This window comes from Bison bison, unplaced genomic scaffold (genome assembly GCF_000754665.1).
Source record: "Bison bison bison isolate TAMUID 2011002044 unplaced genomic scaffold, Bison_UMD1.0 scf7180017864062, whole genome shotgun sequence".
Lineage (NCBI taxonomy): Eukaryota > Metazoa > Chordata > Mammalia > Artiodactyla > Bovidae > Bison > Bison bison.
The window spans coordinates 689,375-700,699 of NW_011494634.1; the positions used below are offsets into that span (position 1 = coordinate 689,375).

An 11,325-nucleotide genomic window follows, 5' to 3' on the forward strand; every position below is an offset into this window, starting at 1 on the left:
TCTTCTCTTGTGTTGTTGGAAGAGGTTGTTTGCTATGACCAGTGTGTTCTCTTGGCAGAACTCTATTAGCCTTTGCTGTGCTTCATTCTGTACTCCAAGGCCAAATCTGCCTGTTACTCCAGGTGTTTCTTGACTTCCCACTTTTGCATTCCAGTCCCCTATAATGAAAAGGACATCTTTTGGGGGTATTAGTTCTAGAAGGTCTTAAAGGTCGTCATAGAACCGTTCAACATCAGCTTCTTTAGCATTACTGGTCGGGGCATAGACTTGGATTACCGTGATATTGAATGGTTTGCCTTGGAAACAAACAGAGATCATTCTGTCATTTTTGAGATTGCATCCAAGTACTGCATTTAGGACTCTTTTGTTGACTATAATGGCTACTCCATTTCTTCTAAGGGATTCCTGCCCACAGTAGTAGATATCATGGTCATCTGGGTTAAATTCACCCATTTCAGTTCATCTTAGTTCACTGATTCCTAGAATGTCGATGTTCACTCTTGTCATCTCCTGTTTGACCACTTCCAATTTGCCTTGATTCATGAACCTAACAGACTGGTTCCAAATAGGAAAAAGAGTATGTCAAGGCTATATATTGTCAACCTGCTTATTTAACATATATGCAGAGTACATCGTGAGAAACGCTGGGCTGGAGGAAGCGCAAGCTGGAAACAAGAGTGACGGGAGAAATATCAATAACCTCAGATATGCAGATGACACCACCCTTATGGCAGAAAGTGAATAACTAAAGAGCCTCTTGACGAAAGTGAAAGAAGAGAGTGAAAACGTTGGCTTAAATCTCAACATTCAGAAAACTAAGATCATGGCATCTGGTCCCATCACTTCATGGGAAATAGATGGGGAAACAGTGGAAACAGTGAGAGACTTTATTTTTCTGGGCTCCAAAATCACTGCAGATGGTGATTGCAGCCATGAAATTAAAAGACACTTACTCCTTGGAAGGAAAATTATGACCAAACTAGACAGCATATTAAAAAGCAGAGACATTACTTTGCCAACAAAGGTCCGTCTAGTCAAGGCTATGGTTTTTCCAGTGGTCATGTATGGATGTGGGAGTTGGACTATAAAGAAAGCTGAGGGCTGAAGAATTGATGCTTTTGCACTGTGGTGTTGGAGAAGATTCTTGAGAGTCCTTTGGACTGCAAGGAGTTCCAACCAGTCCATCCTAAAGGAGATCAGTCCTGGGTGTTCATTGGAAGGACTGATGTTGAAGTTGAAACTCCAATACTTTGGTCACCTCATGCGACGAGCTAAGTCATTTGAAAAGACCCTGATGCTGTGAAAGATTAAGGGCAGGAGGAGAAGGTGATGACAGAGGATGACATGGTTTGATGGCATCACCAGCCCAATGGACATGGGTTTGGGTGGACTCCGGGAGTTGCTGATGGACAGGGAGGCCTGGCATGCTGCTGCTAATGGGTTTGCAAAGAGTCGGACACGACTGAGCGACTGAACTGAACTGAATGAAATTGAATCAGTAATAGCAACTACCCAACAAACAGCCAGCCCAGACAGCTTTCCAAGAATACTGCCAAACATTTAAGAAGACTTAACACCTATCCTTCTCAAACTATTACAAAAAATTGAAGAGGAAAGAACAACTTCCAAAGTCATTCTATGAGGCCAACACCCTGATGAAAAAACCAGACATAACACGAATAAAACAAAAGTACAAGCCAACATCACTGTTAAGTATAGATGCAAAAATTTTCAACAACTTATTAGCAAAAAAAAAAAAAATTCAACAATACATGAATAGGATCATATACCATCTTCAAGTGAGATTTATCCCTGGGATGAAGGGATGGGTCAAAATCAACAATTCAGTCCATATGTTCACCTTATTAACTAATTGAAAATGAAAGTTATATGATCATCTCAGTAGATCCATGAGAAGCTTTGAATAGGATTCAACATCCATTTAGATTTGAATGATCAACATGAGTGAAAAGCTGAAAAAATTTCCTCTAAATTAGGAATAAAATAAAGATGATCAGACAAGAAAAAGAATTCAAATTGGAAAGAATAAAATAAAACTATCAGTATTTTTAAATGTTATGATACTATGTATAGAAAATCCTAGAAGATGCCACCAAAAATACTATTAGAACTAATAAGTGAATTCATCAAAGTTACAGAATAAAAATTAACATACATAAACATATAGTGCTTTTGTACACTAAGAACAAACTATCAGGAAGAGAAACTAAGGAAAATTCAATTTATATTTGGTTCAAAAAGAACTAAGTACCTAAGTTTTAATCTAACTAATGAGATAAAAAGGGTGAAGGCAATGGCACCCCACTCCAGTACTCTTGCCTGGAAAATCCCATGGATGAAGGAGCCTGGAAGGCTGAAATCCATGGGGTCGCTGAGGGTCGGACACGACTGAGCGACTTCACTTCCACTTTTCACTTTAATGCATTGGAGAAGGAAATGGCAACCCACTCCAGTACTCTTGCCTGGAGAATCCCAGGGACAGGGGAGCCTGGTGGGCTGCCGTCTATGGGGTCGCACAGAGTCGGACACAACTGAAGTGACTTAGCAGCAATGAGATGAAAGATCTGGACATGGAAACCTGTAAGATACTGATGAAAGAAATTGAAGACAACAAAAGAAACAAATATCCGTCATGCTCCTGAATTGTAAGAATTAATATTGTACAAATAGCCATACTACCCAAGGCAATCTACAGATTTAGTGTGATCCCTATCAAATTACCAATGATATATTTAAACAAAATGACAGCAAGTAATTCTAAAATTTATATGGGAACAAAAGCTCCCAGATAGCTGAACCAATCTTGAGAAAGAAGGACAAAACTGGAAATATCATGATCCTGTATTTCATACTATATTACAAAGCAAAGTAACCAAAATAGTATGGTACTGGCACAAAAACAAACATATAGATCAATGGAACAGAATAGGAAGCCCAGAAGTAAATCCAGGTTTATGCATCAATAAATAACAATAACAGAGAAAAAAGTACACAATAGAGAGAAGACAGACTCTTTAATAAATGGTGTTGATAAATCTGGATAGCCATATGCAAAAGAATCATACAAAAGGGTTTACTTTCTCATACCATATACAAAAATAAACTCAAGATGGATTCAGAACTCAAATGTAAGATCTGAAATCATAAAACTCTTAGAAGAAAGCATACACAATACACTCTTGATATCACTCTTAGCAGTATTTTTTTGGATCAATCTCCTCTAACAAGGGTAACAGAAGTAAAAATAAATCAATTTTTTTGTTAATTCATCTGTTGTGTTAATCAGCTCTTGAATTTTTCCAACATCCATATCTTGAAACACCTTACTCACTTCACCAGCTTTTTTTGCCCTGTCTTCAATGCCTTTCATGATTTTCTTGATTGGCTTTATTGTAAGTCATGTGAAGTCATACAACATTTGGATACAGTCTCTCCAGCAGGAATTTACTGTTTCAGACTTGACAGCTTTCACAGCTTTTTCTATAACAATGATGGTATCTTCAATGGTATAATCCTTTCAGACTTTCATGATGTTCTCTCTCTATCACAGTTCTCTTCCATATCATTGACAATATTTTCCAGAGTATTGTGTGTAATGAGCCTTAAAGATCCATATGCCCCCTGATGTAGAGGCTGAAATAGAGATGTTGTGTTCAGGGGGAAAGTAGACACCTTTGGTTTTTAACTCATGGGGATCCAGGTGGCCAGGGACACTATTAAATATCAAAAATAAATAAATAAATTTAAGACATACCCCTCCAGCAAGGTGCTTCCTAATGTAGGGATAAAGCCTTAGTGGAACCAATTCAGAAAAGAAAAGAGTACTTGTCTAGTCCTTCTTGCTGTACAACCAAAATTTGGCAGCTGCCATTTATTGTTTCCCTTTAAATCTTGGAGGTTAGTAGTTTTATAGGTAAGGACAGTTTTGAACATAAACCTGAACACATTTGCACAAAACAATAAGGTGAGCCTATCCATTCCTGGCTTAAATCCTGGTGCTTATTTCCCTTCCTCACTAATAAATATCCTTTGTGATAGTTTTTTCCCAGAAAATGGCACTTTCATCTGCATTAAAACCTGGTTCAGACAGATATCCTCTCTCCTCAATGATTTTCTAAATGGCATTTGGGAACTTATCTGCCACCTCTTGATCAGCAGAACATGCTTCCTGTGTTATCTTGACACTTTTTAAGCCAAAACTCTTTCTAAAATTATGAAACCATCCTTTTCTGACATCAGATTTTCCAGTTTTAGATCCTTCACCTTCCTTTTGCTTTACATTGTCATGTAATTACTTTCTCTCAAATTGTATTAGAATCTATAGATATGTCTTTCTTATAGCAATCCTGCACACAATAAAAGCTGCATTTTTAATACAAGATAAAAGTATTTCACAAAAGTTCAAAGTTTTCATGCCTATTGGAATAGCTACAGCAAGCTACATCTTCTCAAATTTCTTTTTTTTTTTTAATTAATAGTCCTTACACAGGATTCATACATCTTCAAATGATGGGCAACCATAGCTACAGACCTCAATCAGTTGAATGTACCAAGAAGTTCAACTTTTCCTTCCAAGGTCATGACTATTCTCTGCTTCTTAGGAGAACTTCCAGCATCACTAGTGGCATTTTGTAGGAGTCCTATAGTGTTTATATTTAAGGAATTGCACTAACCAGGATGAAAAATATATAAGAAGTGGGAAAGATCACTTTTTATTGTGGTATCCAGTTTATTGGAGAGACTAGAAGCTCACATGGAGTGTCAGGTGGAGCCTTATGTGTATACTCACAGGACTTGAGCTCACTACAACAGTCACAGGGAGGTAGCTACAAAATTATGACAGTAGCACAGTATGTACTACAATCAATTTCCTATAATTATGATTTAATATTGCATTCTTCTGTTTTTACATTTCTCTCAGTTGGAAATGGTTTCAGGTATGGTCTGTCAGTATTTGTGTGCATTTGTTTTGGTAAATTTTAACTTTTTATAATAAATGTGTGTATGTTTTATGACAATAAATGATGGAATAGAGTAGTACTTACATACAGTTTATGCATTCATGACACATCTAGCTTTTATTAAATTTTTAAAATATTTCTAGGCTATATGGTTCATCTGCAAGTTTTTTCAAGTATTCAAAAACTTCTAATACATTTATTGAAAACAATTTGTGTATAAGACAACCTGTATATTTCAAACCAGTGTGTTCAAGGGTCCAGTCTATAGTCATACACTATAATAATGGGGTTAGGAATTGAACATATGAGTTTTGAAAAACATAATTCAGTCCATACCACTTTTCTTTCTGTTTCTTGTCTATTGCATTAGCTAAGACTTACAGTTGGATTGTTGAAAGGTTTTTGTAATGGGGACTTCCTAGCCTTGCTGCTAATTTTATCAAGAAAGCTTTGGCTCTCTCACCATAAATATGATCTTAACTTTAGATTTTTGGTAGATGTTACTTTTCAAGGAAATTCTCCTCCATTCCTAACCTGCTAAGAGATTTATTTTTATGTTTGTATCATCACCACACATATCATTCAGGTTCAAAATGATGAGACACACCTTCTTTGCTGCATCCCTCTCATACTAATCAGCTTCTATGTTCTGTGTATTTTACTTATAATTTTTAAATAAGCCTTTTAAAAATTACATTGTCATACTTAAAGCCCCATCAATACCATAAACTGATAAAGCAGTTTTGCTAACCCCAATCTTACGTCCTTCAAATATATTTTCCATGCAACCATAGGAAGACTTTCCTTGATGACCATAGCTCACTCTCAGGCATCCCACTTTACAATCTTCATGCTTACTGTTTACATACATCAAACAATAAAATAAAATCTCTAGATTTTAATTACCTGTCCAGTGATCTGATTCCAACATTAACTGTAAATTCCCTAAAGTTTATTCATACCTAAGCCTGCTACAAGATCAAATATGTTAGACAGAGATTGAATAAAATTAATGGAATAAATGAAGATACAGAGCCATAGTAAGTAAATTTTGGATCATATTCTATTTTGACAACTGCCTGACTTCTATTCTTTTAATAAATATTTCTTAAATAATTAATACAGGAAAAACTATGAAGGTTCATTTAAGGAAATGATTGCTCAAAAAGATTTGTATATCTCTATCTCCCACTTTGTTTTTTATATTAAGATCCATGAGCAAGAAGGTCCTCAGAGCACTCCCCTATGCCTGACACACTCAATATACAATTTCTCAAGTTCATGCATATGATGAAAATTACTTATTGTTGGTTTCATCTTGTTTTTACTTGCTCTTGATAGAACAGGTACAAAATAGTTGATTCAAGTGAAAATTCAACAATGATTGTTAAAAAAAATTAGTAAACAGAAACCTGAATTAAATAGAGTTGAAAGCCAAAGTGGGGGGCTTTCACACCTACAACAGAACAGAGCCTTATGAGAAGGACAAACAGTCCTCTTCTTTCCTGTCAAGGATTCAGCCAATGAAAAGCCAAGGACTCTTTTCATTATAGCACCTATCAAAACTTAAAAAAATACACAACATGAGGCTCATTAGTCAAATATTATTTGGGATAAAATGAAGATTACAGTCTGGGAGACAGCACCTCAGGTAGCTCTGAGTAACTGCTCCAAAGATGGTCAGTATATGTATGTGATTTTGTTGAAGGGGGAGTACATGCAATCAAGCACAAATTTTTTGCAGAAGTTTTCTGCTAGTCACAAGGAACATTTGTCATCATGAAGGATTTTAGTGCCTTTCTAGATATTAGGAGATACAAGAACTGGGCTTATCAAATTGGCTCCTGAAAATATCTATCTGAAGACCTGTCCTGCCAGTTTTTCCCAGAGCACAGAATGCTTCATTTCTGCACTCTACCCTAACTCCTTTCAGAGGTTGTTGAAAATCAGCAGCTATACCAGCATATGACTTAATCCTTATAGAGGTAGATGGAAATTGGTAGTTGACATGGTCAGTCTTTCTTTCCTCATCTTTAAGAGTTTTCTTTCCCATGTCATTCAGGAACTTACATGTGTCTGGCCTTGGCTGCAGACCTTGAACTGCAACTCTGTGCTTCTCTTCCATGTTTGCTGGAGAAATATCTGGCAGTCTACTTGTTTCAGGTCATTTCAGTGGTTCCCTCAGGGACCAGAGAAGACTCCCAACAGCTCTAGAGCAGGTGAACAAACAAGTGTGGTACCCTCATTTGAGCCCATTGTTGCATAGTGTTTTTCTCACCAACCCTGGGTATTGCAGATGTTTTTCTCCTGGAACTGAGCTTGCACCTTCTTTGCCTTTGAAGCCCTCCTGGCTTTATTTGAGGTCTATTTAAAGTTTCTGACATTCTTGTTAAGGTGTTGTTCTTTAGGCTAGTACTCATTTGACACTTTGGTGTGATTTGAGATCAGACTGTTCAATGGAAACTGATTAGCCTTCAGCCTGTTCCCTGAAGAACCGAGGCAGCTTCTCCTAAGGTGGCTAGCCTTCAACTCGTTCATTCAGGAACAGGGCTTGTTTTCTGAGATGATGCTGGGATTTTCAGGCTTCGATCTATTCCTTTGGAAGGGCCACAAGAAGATTACTCTTCTTACCTGGCAAAGACTGAGCCATTAAAAAGCCATAGACAGTTCACTAGAACGTTCCCAAATTCCTCTTCCTTCTATAAAACTGTTCTCCTTCCCTTGGCATGCAGAGAGTTGCATGTGGCTCGCCATGATTACATACCACAAATTGCAATTATCTGCTGATCCCAAATAAACCCATTTTTGCTGGAGAAATTACTGGCAATCTGCTTGTTTCAACACCATTTAACATACCAGAGAAACTAGTGATTAAACTGAGAAATAATTTACTTTAAAAGTAAGATGGACATTCTTGTCAATGTCCAATGATTAATTGTGTGTAAAATCTGTTGGTTGCTTAGTTGTCCCTAACTCTTTGTAACCCCATGGACTATAGCCTGCCAGGTTCCTCTGTCCATGGAATTCTCCAAGCAAAAATACTAGTGGGTAGCCACTCATTCTCTTGAGATTTTCGCGACCCAGAGATCAAACCTGGATCTCTTGCATTGCAGGCAGATTCTTTATGGTCTGAGTAACCAGGGGCTGTGTGTAAGGTAAGGACCAATTCTAAAGACTAACATCATTCAAAATAATTCCTTAACCACTGTAATAATATATTAAAATAGTGTCCAACACTTTGCCATAAAAATAGAAATAAATTTTGTGAAATAAAATTTTATTTGAGATTAGTCTGAAGATTCACCATGAAAAATGCTTCTACAGTATCCAGATAATCTCCAATATCTAGGACATTTAGGTTTGACAATGCTCACATAAAAAAAAAAAAAAGTAATATATGGAAAGGATACATTACCTTTTAAAAGCTTTTGATAATATTTCTATGATACTGAGGAGAATACTTTCATTGATGACCAGAAGAGTACAAAATAAACAGACACCACTCATTAGTGGAAGAGAAATAATAATCACAGAACAGTACTTTTCTTCTCCACAAGTTTGTATAGCGCTTCTTTGACATCTTTATTTCTCAGAGAGTAAATCAGAGGATTCAACATGGGAGTGAGTAGGGTGTAACACAAGGAGGCCACTTTACTGAGCTCAGGAAATGTGTCAGGAGTGAGATACATAAAAGAGACAGCACCATACAGTACACTCACGACTCCCAGGTGGGAGCTGCAAGTGGAGAAGGCTTTCTGACGTCCCTCAGTGGAGGGTATCTTTAGAACTGTGGACACAATGTACAAATAAGAAACAATAATAACTATGATGGTAGGGAAGACAATGAGGCCAGAGAAGGTGAAAGAAACCATTTTAAGGGTGAAGAGATCAGAACAAGATAGTCTCTGAAGGGGGCGAGTATCACAGTAAAAATGGTCAATGGTCCGAGAAGCACAAAAGGATAAAGCAAATGTCATGCTGGTATGAAGAACTGAGGTGATGCAGCCACAAAAATAGGAACCAGCCACCAACTGAACACAGAGATGTGTTGACATCTGGATAGTGTAGAGGAGAGGATTACAGATGGCAATGAAGCGGTCATAAGCCATGGCTGCCAGGAGAAACCCCTCGGTCACAATGAAGAGGCCAAAGAGAAAGAACTGAGTCACACAGCCTGCATAGGAGATGGACTTGCTCTCAGACCAGAAGTTGATCATAGCCTTGGGTGCAATAACAGAAGAATAGAAGAGGTCGATGAAGGAGAGGTTGCCTAAGAAGAAATACATTGGTGTGTTCAGCCGGGGATCAAACATGATAATGACCATCATGCCTATGTTCCCGAGAAGGATCATGGTATAGACAAGCAGAAATAGGAGAAAAAGGAGAATGTGGAGCTCTGGGCGGACCCCGAAGCCTACAAGAATGAAGTCAGTCACTTCTGAGTGGTTGCATGTTTCCCTGTCACCCATGGCAGAAACCTGCTGAGAGGTACAAGGCAAAATAAACAAATGAACTCTTGGCTGTCATCCTAGCTACAAATAATCTCTTTCAGTATAGGAGTCACAAAGCTATTCTATGATCATTATTTATTTTAACCTTAAAAATTACTAATTCATACAAGTGCTGGAATTAGATCTTTTCCTCATGAAACTTATACAGTGCCTTCAAACACAAATGACTTTCATGTTTGCAAGTATCACTTCTGATTATATTTCCTATTTATGATTTATGCAATGAATGCAATGTCATAAGACTGATTGTGAGAGCACAAATATTTCAATAAATGACATTTGGAAGCAATTTTGGTATCTTGGTTTGGTGATATTAAGGGCTTCAGTAGTCTCGTTTAGTAAAACTTAGCTTGGCAAACTTAGATTACCAGCAGATACAAAGAAAATGACTGAATTTTAAGACTACTTAAAGGTTGTGATTACTTTTTCTGGGTAATGGAAACTTTGGATTCTGATGTAAGTTATACACTCACAAAGAATAAGTTGTGAACAACCAAACACAAAAATTATTATCACTTGCATGCTAGAATTTCATGCATGAGTCTCAAATTCTTCAAATTTCAGACAAGCCTCAAATTCTTTTTCATAAATGCAATTTTCTCACATTTCCTCAGCTAACAGCTCATAGTGTTTAAGAAAGAGATTTACACTGTCTACATAGAATTACTTTAGAAATTGATACTGAACAAAAGATATATATGAATAAATTGTTTATTGCATTCTTATTTATCTTGAATATAAATTTCATAGTCATCATTAGTACATTTACTAGACAGTTCAAATAAGATCACTCCTTCTCCTCAGGCCTTTATGTGCATGACTGTGCCTAGACAACAGTAATAATGGCAAACATTATGTGGAATCTTTTATAGACCACTTTTCTAAATGCTTTCATAGTAGCTCATTTAATATATACAACAATAATATGAGGTGAGTAGTATTGTATTCTCTGGTTTATAGTAAGAAAAATGAAGTGCCAAGAAATAAAATATGTTGAAAGCCACCTACTAGGGTCAGAATTGAAGTCTGGAGCCCAGAAATCTGGCTCTTGAATCCATGCTCTTAATCTATAAACTTTTTCTTTAATAAAGAAATCTGAAAGAAGTATAATATTTTGCAGGAGAAAAATATGGCTTTCAGTAAAATGGTATGATGTCATTTTGATATATTTTTGTTATTCACCAGCTCCATCAAAAATTAAATATGCAGATAATTATAAAGGGGAAAGATTTTAAGTAGATTTTTCTTAGGATCTGAGGAAGTATAAACTATTTAGACAGTGAAAGGAAACACAGTAATAGTTGTGAAATGTTTTTTGAAAAATAGTGTATCTTATTTATATTTCTTTAATCCTGCCTGGGGTCAAGGGACCAGATCATTTTAACTTTTGAGCAAGGTCCAGGAGTTGGTGATGGACCGAACAGCCCTGGCATGCTGCAGTCCATGGGGTCACAAAGAGTTGGACAGGACTGAGCAGCTAAACTGAATTGAAATGATTCCTAACAAACTCATTCTAATATTAATGTTTATAGCTAAAGACATTTATATCTGACAAAAGAAGAGTATTTTTCCCAGAGTAGTCAATGGTTAAATAGTTGGTGATTTATTATTTGTCAAAAACTCACACATTTTAAAATTTACTCTTACCTTATATTGTTTGGTAATTTGCATATTCTGTAAAAAGAAGCCTCAGAATTCTGATTTTTTTGCCTTTTTATTGTTTTCATTCTAAAAAGAGTAAACAAAGTTAATGTCTATGTTACAACTACAAATACTGAAAAAAATAATGTCAAAATAAAATGAAATCCCTTCCTCTCAGAATTTCCAAATAC

General features: G+C 36.5%; 1 protein-coding gene across 1 annotated transcript; it reads right to left on the reverse strand.

Annotated features, from left to right (window-relative positions):
• Nucleotides 1-8,509: 8,509 nt before the first annotated feature.
• On the reverse strand, nucleotides 8,510-9,451 carry LOC104985886 (olfactory receptor 9K2-like). The gene has a single exon (XM_010836278.1). It carries the CDS (start codon nucleotides 9,449-9,451, stop codon nucleotides 8,510-8,512), a length of 942 nt encoding a protein of 313 aa, XP_010834580.1.
• Between the last annotated feature and the right edge of the window lie 1,874 nt (nucleotides 9,452-11,325).

What these genes read in the sequence shown, in the direction of transcription:
- LOC104985886 (XM_010836278.1), bottom strand. Translation starts at nt 9,451, where the DNA reads ATGGGTGACAGGGAAACATGCAACCACTCAGAAGTGACTGACTTCATT.